At 52.3% G+C, this 12,524-nt stretch overlaps 2 protein-coding genes across 8 annotated transcripts; one reads left to right on the plus strand and one right to left on the minus strand.

Moving 5' to 3' along the window:
• Positions 1-460: 460 nt before the first annotated feature.
• Positions 461-5,430, minus strand: POLR3C (RNA polymerase III subunit C). Of its 3 annotated transcripts, none has more exons than XM_015650301.2 (15): positions 5,351-5,430; positions 4,992-5,126; positions 4,291-4,546; positions 3,775-3,960; positions 3,578-3,666; positions 3,214-3,318; positions 3,046-3,138; positions 2,891-2,971; positions 2,223-2,274; positions 2,080-2,140; positions 1,849-1,999; positions 1,505-1,606; positions 994-1,043; positions 761-910; positions 461-681 (listed from the first exon to the last, which is right to left on the minus strand). In XM_015650301.2, the coding sequence occupies exons 2-15, from the start codon at positions 5,106-5,108 to the stop codon at positions 600-602; spliced, it is 1,575 nt and encodes a 524-aa protein (XP_015505787.1). In that variant the 5' UTR covers positions 5,109-5,126; positions 5,351-5,430; the 3' UTR covers positions 461-599. The 3 variants fall into 3 exon arrangements, with proteins under 3 accessions (XP_015505787.1, XP_015505785.1, XP_015505788.1); XM_015650299.2 differs by having other exon boundaries at positions 4,962-5,126; XM_015650302.2 differs by lacking the exon at positions 1,505-1,606 and having other exon boundaries at positions 4,962-5,126.
• On the plus strand, positions 5,374-12,485 carry RNF115 (ring finger protein 115). 5 transcript variants are annotated; one of them, XM_015650303.3, is made up of 9 exons: positions 5,374-5,724; positions 8,029-8,120; positions 8,330-8,381; positions 8,747-8,952; positions 9,511-9,582; positions 9,677-9,749; positions 9,827-9,920; positions 11,211-11,326; positions 11,397-12,485. In XM_015650303.3, the coding sequence occupies exons 1-9, from the start codon at positions 5,383-5,385 to the stop codon at positions 11,505-11,507; spliced, it is 1,158 nt and encodes a 385-aa protein (XP_015505789.1). In that variant the 5' UTR covers positions 5,374-5,382; the 3' UTR covers positions 11,508-12,485. The 5 variants fall into 5 exon arrangements, with proteins under 5 accessions (XP_015505789.1, XP_015505793.1, XP_015505791.1 ...); XM_015650307.3 differs by having other exon boundaries at positions 11,420-12,485; XM_015650305.3 differs by having other exon boundaries at positions 8,029-8,087.
• Positions 12,486-12,524: the final 39 nt, after the last annotated feature.

Consider the following 12,524-nt stretch of genomic DNA (forward strand, 5'->3'; position numbering starts at 1 on the left):
AAATTTTGTCTCTTTTCTGTATGTACAAGTTTTATTTGTATGTGCTGATGTCATGTGAGTTATGGCATATAATCTTGAGTGTGGCACCATGAGTTTCTTCCAGAGCCACCATCCTGAGTGTGATGGCACATAACTAACCTTAAACTTGGCCAAAATCTGGATTCCACCTCCAAAACTCAATACATTCAAAGATTGCTCCCAGATGAAAGCTGCCAGGACAGACAGGTCATGCCAGGGACAGTGTCACTGTCTGTCAGTCATGGGAGACAAGACCAGTTTTGAGGGACACAAGAACAGTTCTGTGTGTCTCCCATGTCTTGTGTGTGTCCCCATGTGTCCTGCATCCTCTGTGTGTCCATATAATGTGTCTGACTTGTGCATCCATGTCCCCTGTGTCCTGCGTCCCCACGCCTGTCTGTCCCTGTGTCATGCAGGTTGACATGCCCAGTTGACATGCAGGTGCATTAGCAACTGTTGCTTTATTCTCCTCAGCAGCACAAGCACTGTGGGCAGAGGCATCTGATCCCCGTCCCCATTCACGTCCCCATCCATACCCCTGTCCTTGTTTGTGTCCATGTCCTTGTTCCCGTCCTGTTCCCTCATGGCCTCTTCGTGGTGCTCTCAATGAATGACTCCAGCACAAAGATGGTCTCATCCACCTGGTTCTCACTGGCATCAATCCTGGGGGACAGACAGTGATGGGCAGCCCCCCACAGGGTCCCTAACTCCCATCTCTATCCCTGCTTTCATCCTGCCTTACTTGTTGACGTTGTGTTTTAGGGTCTCAAGCTGCTGCCGCTCAGGACCTGTGATCATCTCCTCGACCTCGTGCAGCTGCGCCGCCTCAGCACCCGTGGCCTGCATGGAGGCCAGAATGGCCTCCACACGCTGGGACTTCTCTAGGAGCCTCCTAGGAGGGAACATGGACTCATGGACATGGCAGTGGAGGATATGGACCCACCACACCAGGCCACCCCCAGCCAGAGCACTCACTTGTTCTCCCGCATCTCATGCTGCCTTCGTTCCATCAGGTTAGCCACGCTCTGGGGAAGAAAAGGGTGAGTACCTAGCATGGGTGTGTTGGGGAGCCCCAATATGAAGAACCCCATGGGGGAACATGAGCACGGTCACTGCCACCCTTGTGGCACCACAAGGGAGGGGGCTGTGACACTTGGATCCTGGAGTAGGAAGGAGCTCTGGAGGGAAAAGAACCAGGTGAGCCCCTAGCCCAGGTGGCACCCAGGGGGCACCAAGGGACCCTACACTCCCCAAAACCCAGCAGGAGGACACACGGAGGACAGTGCTGCTGCTGCCATCCCTGTGGCACCAGGAAGGAGGAGGCTGTGACACCTGGACATGGCACTTCCAGGACTAGGGGCTGCAACAGTTCCCCGGAGCAGGAGCTGGCGGCAGGGCCTGGATTCCCTGGGAATTACTATGTGAGTAGACCAGGATCTGTGACACTTGGGGCACTGTGACACTTGGGCAGGCCCTTGGGATTCACCTTGTAGCATCTGTGAAGCAGCATCCGAGCAGCGGCCATCACATTCACCGTGTACAGGTAAAAGGTGCGGGATGGAGCATGGTCCGGAGTCTTGGGAATCTCCTGGGCAGGGGCAGACATGGTGGGGAGTATCCCCTTCCCCAGAGGTGTCCCTGTGTTCCTTTGCCCATAGAATTGCCCCTCTCCAAAAGGTTCCCCATGCCCAGATTCCAGGTGGGATCACTTGGAAGTGCCCAGAAGTGCCCATCACCTGGACAGCTGTTACACCTGGGGAATGTCTGGGATCCCAGAGCTCCGTCACCTGTGGGGACACCAAGGTCTCCAGGATCCTGGAGATCCCTCACCTGCAAGGACACCAGGTTCTCTGAGAGCATCCTGTAGAGCATGTCCTTGGCTTCCTTGGCTGGGATCATGGCAAAATCCTCCACCTGCTTCTGCTCCAGGTGCTTCTTGCGCAGGAGCAGGCGGAATATCCTGGCGCAGCGGGAGCCAAACCTGTGAAGGAGGGGTGGGATAAGGGAGGGATGTGGGAAGGAGCAGGGGGGAGCCCAAGAGACTCCGGGTCCCCACATCACCTCTCCTCCACAATGGACTCCAGCGTGGCTGTGGCCAGGGACACCAGGGCCTTGTGCAGATCTGTAGGGGCTGAGGTCAAGGACATTTCTGGAGCTTGTGAATGTTTGTGGCCTGGGAACGCCAAGTTCCCCTCAAAGGATACTGACAGTGTAGGTGCCCCCACCGCTGTCCCCCGACTTCCCCACAAATTCCAGCTGCAGGGAGAGACAACAGGGAAAAGTTCAGGACACCCCGTGAAGGAAGGAAAATGCGGATTTTTTTCCTTAAAATCTGGAGTGGGAAGACTAAGAAGATTTTAAGGAGAAAAGATCTGGGACTTTAACAGCCTAAAAACATGGGCCAGGTCTTAATGACACTTCCAGGGGCTTTTAAATTTCTTTAATATCTCTTAAATATCTTTAGTGTCAGAACTTTAGGTAGCTTTAATGACTTTGAAATAACTTCAGTATTTTTAAAACAACTTTGGGATCTCTTAGTATCTGCAATATATTTTACATTATCTCTCCAATACCATCAATAATTTATGTATCTATTAAATAACTCGAGTATTCTTAAATAACTTCAGCATCTGTTAAGTATCTTCAGCGTCTGTAAAATAACTTTAATACCTGATAAATAATTTCAGTATCTGTTTAATATCTTTGATATCTGTTCAATAACGTAAAAAACCTTCAGTATCTGTTAAAAACCTTCCTTAACTCTCAGTAAAACATGTTCCACTCTCAGACAGACCAAGGAATCACTGAATCAACAGAGACTGGAAAAACCCTGGGATCTCCTCAGGGCTGTGTCCAGTGTCCCCAAGCTCACCGGGTCGTCGGCCAGGAGTGCCAGGTACTGGTCCAACACCTGCTTCCCAATGTTGTACCCAGATGGAAGAGATCGGAATATCTACGGCGGAAAAAACAGGGAACATCAAGGGATTCCAAGGGGTACCAGCTTCCAAGGGGCTTCCAAGGACCCACCTCATTGGAGGAGAGGGGCTGCGTGTGGGATGCACCCGAGGCTGTGGTCACCTCGCTCATGCGCAGCATCGTCCGCACCACCTCACTGCTGGTCTGTATTGGAAAAACCAGGAATCAGAGCAGGAAAAGCTCGGTTCCAGATTGGGAATGCAGGCGGGAGCCACAGACCTGGTCCATGCGGCTGGCCACAGCACTGACCAAAGCCTGGTCACGGAAGTGCTGGTGAAAGCGCTCCAGGTTGACTTGCCAGTAAATGCCATCATCTGGGGGAGTCTGACATGGGACAAGGACGAAAAGTGAGGGCAAAGGGGGCAAGAAAACAGAAGAAAATGGGGAAAGAAACTAATGAACAGGAGACACAAAACTGAGGGATGTGAGCCAGAAAAATGAGGGAAAAGAGCCACAAAAAGTGAGGAAAAGGGAACCACCTGGTTTCCCCAGAACGTGTTTGGGAATACGGATACCACTCTTCCCATGTCCCAGTTCTCAGGCCAGAGTACTGAGGGCACCATCACTCCAGCATTCCCAGTACCTCTGAGCTTCCTCCGTCTTGCTTCTGTCTTTTGGTTTTGTGCTCCCCCTCCTCCTCCTTGTCACACGAGTGTCTCCGCTTCCCTTTCCCTGTCAACCAAGGCACTATTTCCCATCAAATCCATGACTGTGGCCTCAACACGTGGCTGAGTGCTGTCTGAGGCCTTCCCCAAATCCCAAGATCCCAGGGGCTCTCACCAACAAGGTTGAGCCGAGGCACAATGTACATGTCCTTCTCGTCAATAGCCAGGGCAGGCGCAGAGCGCGGCAGTGCCTTGGCACTCTGGGGGCTTTCTGGGACTATCGGGCACCTCTGGATGAAGTGGGTATCTGCCAGGCGCACAAATGTGCTGGACACTTCTGTGTAATCCATGGTTTTCCCATCTAGGTGGGGGGAGAGACACAGTGGATGGATCTGGAATGTTCCTGAGGCTTCAGCAAATGTCATGCCATCCTCATTGCCAGGGCTGTGAACACCCCACAGATCCTTTGGGACCACATTCACAAACACAAATCTCCATTTTTTAAGAAGCTTCCCATCCTCCATGGTCTAAGTTAGCCTGTCCAAGACCAGATCCTGGATGTTCCTGAGGCTCAGGAGTACATGGTGACACCACGGCCAAGATCACAGTCTGACTGTGAATAGCCTATGGTGCCTCCAGTCCCATTCACTGACTAAACCCACTCCCAGAACCCATTTTTTTTCCTTCCCACCTTCCATGGTTTCAGTGAGGCGATCAGCAACCCTGGCAACAGCGCAGCTCATGGGAAGGTGCCCATGGAGCAGAAGTTCCTCCACCAGCAGCTCCCCTGGATCCCCATAAAGCGTCTTGGCTGTGTAGATATAGCGGGGGTAGCGCAGGATCCGCAGGATGCGCTCGCTCCTTGCCTCATATTCCACGGATCCCCGGGGCTGCACCTCGTACCGTACCAGGTTGTGCTGGATTAGGACACAAAGGGCCTTTTTCACCTGTGGGAGAGAGTGGGAGGGTTGGACTCTGCCTTTTAATGGTAATGGCCCCATCCCAGTCTTCCTGGGTGTTCCCTCCCTACCCAGCATCTTCCCTAGGGAGAATCAGAATTTCCCTGCCTCTGCAAAGATCAGTTTTTCAGGGAAATACAAGCCACTTGTTACATTAAAATCTTTCTCCCCGGTTTATTAAAAATCTTTGTCCTTTGCCAGCTTTTCCCACCAATCTTGTCCCTGCTTCTAGACTATATTCCTGCCTTTGCTCACTACAGAGCATTAGTGTTCCTCCTTCTTCCCAAATTAATTTTTCAGAGACACACGGACCTCCCACTCCTGATTTATTTATTTAAAAATTCCTTGTCCTTCTCCAGGGTTTTCTCTCAGTCTCCCCTCCTGGACCCCTCCCATCCTGCACCTGATCCGGGAGCAGCCCCGTGTCCCCCACCAGGAGCCGCAGCGGCCGCGGTCCCGTCCGGAGCAGGGAGTTCCCGACTTTTTCCACGATCTCCCCAAAGTGCTCCTGGAGCAGGAGGGAGCAGAGCCGTAACTCTGCCTGCGTCATCCCAGCGGCTCAGGAATCCTAGGAACGGAGGGGAGGGAAAGAACAGCTGAGTGGACAGAGAGGGGACAGATGCTGACCATGTTGCAGGGGTCCTGTATCCCCTGCCGGGGGAGGATCAGCCCTGTCACAGGAGTCCTCGTGTTCCCCCAGGTGAGATTGCCCTCGCCCACGAGTGGGACTCCCCCGCCCGGGTGGGACCCCCCGCCCCGTCAGGGGTCCCGGTGCTCCCCCTCCGGTCTCACCACCAAGCCTGGCCTAAGCCGTCGCCGCCGCCATGACGACGGCCACGTCCGGTGTCCTCTTCCTGTCCCGCCACTTCCGCTGCCGCCACCCCATTCCCCATTGGGAGCTTACACACTGCCTTACACCAGGGGGGGGCGCAGGCCGCTCCCCCCACCGGGGGCCTCTCCATCCCGCTCATCCGCGCTTTCCAGAGCTGGCGCGGAGCAGACGAGCTCGCCGGAAGCGAGGAGCCTCTCTGGGCCGCGCTCGCTGCCCTGGGAGGAGTGACGGCAACGGCGGCAGTGGGGGGAAGATGGCGGAGGCGGCGGCGGCGGTGCCGCAGCACCGGTTTTTTTGCCACAGCTGCAAGGGCGAGGTCAGCCCCAAGCTGCCGGTGAGCCCCGGGCAGGGAGGGTCGGAGAGGGGGAGCTCTGAGCTTCCGGTGAACACCGGGCTGGGAGGGCCCGGGCGGGGAGCCCCGAGCTGCCGGTGAGCCCCGGGCGGGTGTAGGGGCAGCGGTGATACCCCAGTCGCTCCCTGAGTCCCCTGAGGAAGGAGTGACCTTCAGCCCCCGAAGCTGTTCCCACATGGAATAGTTCTCAGACTGGAAAAGGACTGGGGGAATCTTCTGTTCCTCATGGAAGGTGATAATCCCATTCCCATCCCACTCCATGAGCAGCCCTTGCAGCGTCTGCTCGTCCGACAGGATGGGCATTCTCCATCTACTCCTAAATTATCCCAGTTCCTATTCCTTGGAACTGGGAGCATCCCAAATTTTTCTTTATCCCACGCTGGAGGATCCATTTTTTCCCTCTACTATTCCCAAACCCACTTTTTAAAAGGAAACATTGTCCAACTCCCACTCCAACTTCTCCATCCGCAAAAACTGGGCTTTTTACCTGAAATTTAATTTCCTGGCATCCTCCACTGGGTCTTGCTCCAGTTCCCCTTTCAGGAGCCTCCCAGGCACCTGGCAGAGGGGAGACCTGGCCCTGTGGCTCTGCCGATGGACCCCAGTGGGGGCTGCTCCCCGTGGATTTGTCCTTGGAGAATCCAAATCCAAAACACCTTTTTGGCTCATAATTCCCTGGTTTGGGTCATTGAGAGGGATTGGGAATTAGGGATGAGGGCATGGAAAAGGAGGCATTGCCAAGCAGTACTTCTCCTGCATCTCTCAACACCAGAAGTGGAGATGTTGGGTTGGAGAATCCCAATCCTCCAGGAAGTCATCAGGAGACTTTCTAAGGAGACACTTCCCAAGCACATGGTATAAGGAGGGTCTGGACACATGAAAATCCCTGTGGATTGAGAAGTGGAACCTTGGAGGTGCCAGGGAGATAATTTTTTCTCTTGCTTTCCGAGTGAGGAATGTGAGGATATCAGAAGGGATGTGGAATTCCACAAGGTATCAATCCAATGCTAGGGTGCAGAAGCCGAGGTATTCTGAGTGGAGACCAGGGAAAGGGAGAAATTTAAGTTGGGATTACAGCTATGGATTAGCTGGTGAATGGAGCAAGAGCCAAGGAAAACTTCTGCATGGTCCCATTTGTCCCACACACCTTTCTTTGGGGTACCATTTGCAACTTTCTGTAATTTTTGGGTGGGGATCACCTGGAAAACCACCTGATCCAACTTTTCTGTCCAGATTTGGGATCAAGTCCAGGCTGGATGTGGATGTGCCATACAGCTCCAGCTGTCTCAGGAATGGTCTGAGCGCAAAGCAAATACTCGTGGTGGGATTCTGGTTTGTTTTCCTTCTGGGAATCACAGACCACCAGGCTGGAAGGGAGTCAGAGCCATGGGATGCCACCAGATTCCTTGGAAAATCTTTTCATGGCTTGATCACACTAGGGAATGAGATCCCTGTGCAGATCCCAGATCACGAGCACCCAGAAGGTTCCAGGATCATCCACTGCACCCCTGAACATCCCAGAGAAAGCAGGGAGCTCGTTCTAAGGCTCTGCAGGATCCTGCACACCGTCTGTTCCCGTTTCCCTTCTCTCTCCTTCCAGAGCTATTTTTCCCAAATGCTATTTTTATCTTTCTCCAGCTACTGGGTGGGAAGCTGAGTTTCCATATGGACTCCAACAGAAAAAATATTCCAAAGCTTCCAGGAATGCATCAGCATCCCACCTGCTGCTGGTAATGGTCTGATCCAGGATTTGGATGGAGTTCCCACAAAATCCACACCGAAGGTGTGGGGAGCATTCCATGTGTTGTGGAATAGGATGCAGGATTTTCAGGGGTCTGGGAAGCATGGATGAGGGGAAGAATTTTCTAATCCAGGGGGACTGATTGGTTCAGGATGAAGATCTCACAAAAATTGGTGCTCAAAGTGTAGGATTTGGGAAGGCTCTGACTGCGGGATGGGAAGATCCGTGAGAGAGGTTCTGTGGAGTCTTTTTGGTTTTTCCGTGGTTTTCTCCAAATCGAAGCCAATCTGCAGCTCTGGGACGAAACTCTGGGGATGGGAACAGGGAAAATTTTTCTCCTTGGAAGGAATTCTTTTCCATGCCTCTGCAATTCCCACCAGCGACTCTTTTGCTTGCTGGTGCCCAAATTCCATGGGATTTGGATTTTGTTAGACTGTTGTTAGGAGCTGCTTGGGATCTAGAATCGGGAATCCTCCTGAAGGGAGATTTTTCTTTAGAATTCCAAATATTTTGAGTCTAATCCCAGATTCCTTTTGTCTTCCCAGGAATATACCTGCCCGCGCTGTGAGTCCGGCTTCATCGAGGAAGTCACTGATGATTCCAGGTACCAGAGAACCCAGGGATATCCAATGTCCAGGCACGTGGAGAGACAATTTCACTATTTTTGGTGTTTGGGTTTTTTTTTTCTTTTTTTTTTCTTTTTTTTTTTTTTTGGTTTTTTTACCCTTTTTGGTCCTTTTTTATTTTTACCCCTTTTGAGGGAATTTCAGGAAACAAAAGGAGGATTTGGGAAGCATGGGGGGATTCTGGGAATGGGTCCTGCCCTCACTCTCCTCTTTTTCCTAGTTTTTTCGATGGCAATGCCCTGGACGACAGCCCCTCCTCACAGTTCGCAGAGGTGAGCTTTCCTTCTTTTCCTGTAGCATCTTCCCCGGCAGCTCCTTTTCCTGAGAGTTTTGAGTGATCCCATGGATTTGGGAGTATTCCTCCTCAAATTCCAGCCATTGAAGAGAGGGAGAGACCAACCCCACAGCTTCCAGATTTATTGGGGTCTGTGCAGAGTGGGCAGTTGCACTGAGGTTGTTGCATTAGATCTGGATCCACTTGGGCTATAATTAAGCCTTTCTGCCAGACTTTTCCCCGGGATACACGACAGCTATTGGAATTTGCTCCAGTGAAGTGGACTCCGCTGCCTCCGCGTCCCGCAGGATGAGCGCTAGAGCTAAGTGGGGATCGTGTCTCCTGTCTTCCCCTTCTCCGCAGCTTTGGGACCACTTGGACCACACAGTGTTCTTCCCGGATTTCCGGCCATTCCTGAACAACGGCTCCCTGGATCCAGAGAGCCGGGACATGGAGAGGGGCCCCCCAGCTGAACTCTGGGGCCCCAGTCGCCCCCCACGGCTGCCGATGCCTCGGAGGTACCGATCCCGTGGCAGCTCCCGACCGGATCGCTCGCCTGCCATTGAGGGGTGAGATTTTGGGGAGAAACCTGCGAAAATGACTTTCTGTCAGCACCCTTAGCACAATTCTCGTTCATTTTCCATGTCCTGCTGCCTGGAACACAGGGCATTCTCAGCACTCACATCCCAGGATGAGTTCTCATCCCTAATTCCTTCGTGCTCTCCCTCCATTTGGGAGGTTTATCCAGGAAATTTTCAGCTGTGAGCCCTGTATCCATGGGGAAAGGATTCCCTGTTTTACTGCCTATTCCTTCTGCCACTATTTATTTATTTAGCTTGTTATTTCCGTGTTTTTCCTTGGTTTTCCGTGTCCCAGTACCAACTCTTCCATTGGAACTCCAGTCATTCCCACTTCTCCCACCCTGGGATGAGCTCATATCCCTAATTACTTGCTGCTGTCTCTCTCTGTTTTGGAGCTTTATCCAGGGATTTTCAGTCATGAGCCATGCAGCGAGGCATCCAAAGAGCAGGAACTCCTGGTTTTCCTGCCCATCCTTTCTTCCACCATTTATTTACTTACTTAACTTGTTCTTCCCATGTTTCTCCTTCCCATGTCTCCTTTTTCAGGATAATCCAGCAGATCTTTGCTGGGTTTTTTGCCAACTCAGCTGTTCCTGGCTCCCAACATCCTTTTTCCTGGTGAGTAGCTCAGATCCCACCAGTAATTACCAGTAACCCAGCATCTAGTGCTGGTTTGGGATTGGAGGGAATTCCTGGACTCTCCCGTTGGCAGGAGCGGGATGCTGCACTCCAATCCTGGGGATTATGCGTGGGGACAGAGCGGCCTTGACGCCATCGTCACCCAGGTGAGGGGCACCTGTGCCAGGGTCAGATTCCATCACAGATCCCTGCTCCTGAGCACAGAATTTTTCCCTCTCTACAGCTCCTGGGACAGCTGGAAAACACGGGACCACCGCCAGCAGACAAGGAGAAGATCTCGTCACTCCCAACAGTGCCAGTGACGCAGGAACAAGTCGGTGGGTGACTCCATCCCTGAATCCGACGGCATTTGTGTTGGCATCAGGGTGTTTGACATCCTGAGCTCCCCCATTACCGCTTTGTTCCCTGTGGAATTGGGCTGGAAACTATCAGCTCCCAAGCTTTGCTGCTGCCATCTCTGGTGTTCATTTCTCCCGGGAATCTTGGAGCTCCACTGTTCTCCAGAGTGCACGGAGAGTCCTAGAATATGCTGTTCTGACTCTTCTCACCCCACAACGGTTTTCCTATCCCAAATCCCTGTTTGTGCTCTCGACTCATCCCTTCTTCCCTTTCAGGATGGCTCTTGACATATTCTGCTCTGGAAATGTCATGGAAAACTGCCAGCAGGGGTCTGGGTGTGTCTTGGAACAATCCGGGCTTTGCAATTAAAAATCCCATGAATTTTTCACCCCGAGGATCCCTCCCCCTCCCAGATGCTCAGTTACCAGAACCCTCCTCCTCCATTATGGTTAAACTAGACAGTTCTACGCAGGATATTTTTAGCCCGTGGTTTTACATATCCCTCTGTCCTCCTCTTCTCTGGGAAGCCAAGGACTAGCTGAAATTCCATGTGTCTGAGCCCCCGGGGCCCAAAAAGGCTAGGAATCATGAAATCTTGGAATATCCAAGTTGGAAGGGAAACCTGGGATTGCTGAAGGAGCTCAGCTCCTGGCGATGTCCATGTCAGCATCACGAGCTTGGAACAGGGGGAGAGGGAGTGAGATTTCAGCCACCTCCCATAGCTGGTGACACGCAGCTTGGGGATCATCAAGCCATATTCCTGGCTGGGAAGTTGTGGTGGGCATCCAAACATCCTGACTTTGATTTTTGTTTGTTGATGGTGATGTACAGAGAATATCAGGAATTCCTTATACTCCCTGGGAGTTGTGTGTGGATGGGTGGATTGCAGCTGGTGGAGCTCAGAGCTCATGTTCTCAGCAGGAATTCTCCATTCCCATGATGCTCCATCCCCTGTGGATTGTATCCTAGCTTGCAGATCCTGATGCTTATGTGTCTAGTGGGATTTCATTGATCCCTGCATGCTCCATCCCCAGAGGATTTTGTATGGATGGATGGATCCTGGCTTGTTTCTGGCAGGAATTCTTTTATCCCTGGATGTTTTCATCTCCAGCAGACATAAATGACCTGTAAATCCCAGAGCTCCTGTTCCTGGTGGGATCCTTTTGGTGCCTGGACACCCCATTCCCAGTAGACCCTACTCAAGTGACTCCCAAATACCAGAGCCTTCATTCCTGTTCCCCTAACCTGCCATTACCTGTTTTCTGCAGACACAGGGCTGGAATGCCCGGTGTGCAAGGAGGATTACGCCGTGGCGGAGCAGGTCCGGCAGCTCCCCTGCAACCACATCTTCCACAGCAGCTGCATCGTGCCCTGGCTGGAGCTGGTAAGATCCCAGAAAACCCATGTATCCCACAGGATAATCCCCCAGGATAACGGCTCTGTGTTCCCCACAGCACGATACATGTCCCGTCTGCAGGAAGAGCCTAAAGGGTGAAGATTCCACCCGGCAAATGCCGAATCCTGATGCTTCCGACAGCCCTGTGCAGGAGCGATGGACTTTCTGACCCTTCTGAAAGGTTCTGGAGTGCTCCAGAGGGTTCTGGAGGCCGGAGCATCCCCGCTCGAGGTGTACATTGTCTGAGAATTCCAACAAACCCCCCCAAGTAGCAGGAATTAGGGGGCTCACCCTGTGGGATTACAGCACCAAGCGCTCTTCTCCCAGGAATTTATCCTTCTGCTCCATGGAATTGCCGCGTTAGTCCTAAATTGGGAATTTTGGGAGTGATTTGATTTCATTTTGTATCAGAAAAGGTTTTTTTTCCAGTGGGGCCCAGTCCAGAGAGGGGTTCCAAGTCCCTCATAGCTTTCTCTGGAAAAAGGTTGGGATAAAAAGGGGATTTTTTGGATCTTCCTGCACTCTGGGAGATTGGAATTGTATCCACGAGAGATTTTATCGCCCTGTTTTGGATGGAATCCTTGGCGTCTATAAAATCATGGCAGGTGGAAGAAGGAAGGGTCTGCAGCCCTTCTTTAGGGAGGTTGGACCCTCAGGAGCCCCTGTGGTCCTGGAAGGGGTCTGGGAATGCTGTGGTATCAGGAATGTGCTGAGCAGGATTTTGTCTCATCCTGAAATATTCTTGGGGTCGATTCAGGTTTTTCTGACCCTTTTCCACATGCCTGTGGCCCCAGATGTGTCCAAACCCCACTCTGCCCCCACAAGTCATTCCAGGCAGGAATTACGGACCACTCCCTTGGGAATGCCCCTGCCCTCCCCTATAAGTTAAGGGAACTCATTATTTTTGCTGATTATTCAGTTGTTTGGAGAATTTTTTCCCATTTCTGTGACTCTTTTCCAGGTCTGAATCCTGGGAGCTATCCTTGTACTCGTGGTATCCACTGACTGCCCTCGGGGGACATTGTGACCCCCATCCCTTGTTGGGGGGACATTCCCAAACCCCTTGGGCTCAGTGGTTCCACATCCACATGGATTTAATTCCTGGTTTTCTTTGCTCTTCCGTCCAATAAAGGCCTTTCTCAATGAACTCCCCAAGTCATCCTTGGAGCTGGGAAAGGGAGGCAGG

Source organism: Parus major, chromosome 25LG2 (genome assembly GCF_001522545.3).
Source record: "Parus major isolate Abel chromosome 25LG2, Parus_major1.1, whole genome shotgun sequence".
NCBI classification, from domain to species: Eukaryota; Metazoa; Chordata; class Aves; order Passeriformes; family Paridae; genus Parus; species Parus major.

Coding starts and splice junctions, on each gene's coding strand:
- POLR3C (XM_015650299.2), bottom strand. CDS start 5,108: ATGACGCAGGCAGAGTTACGGCTCTGCTCCCTCCTGCTCCAGGAGCAC. Junction 1,607..1,848: donor AGAACCTGGTGTCCTTGCAG/GTGAGGGATCTC, acceptor GCCCCTGCCCAG/GAGATTCCCAAGACTCCGGA. Junction 911..993: donor CATGAGATGCGGGAGAACAA/GTGAGTGCTCTG, acceptor GTTCCCTCCTAG/GAGGCTCCTAGAGAAGTCCC.
- RNF115 (XM_015650303.3), top strand. CDS start 5,383: ATGACGACGGCCACGTCCGGTGTCCTCTTCCTGTCCCGCCACTTCCGC. Junction 9,583..9,676: donor TCCCAACATCCTTTTTCCTG/GTGAGTAGCTCA, acceptor TCCCGTTGGCAG/GAGCGGGATGCTGCACTCCA. Junction 9,750..9,826: donor TTGACGCCATCGTCACCCAG/GTGAGGGGCACC, acceptor CCCTCTCTACAG/CTCCTGGGACAGCTGGAAAA.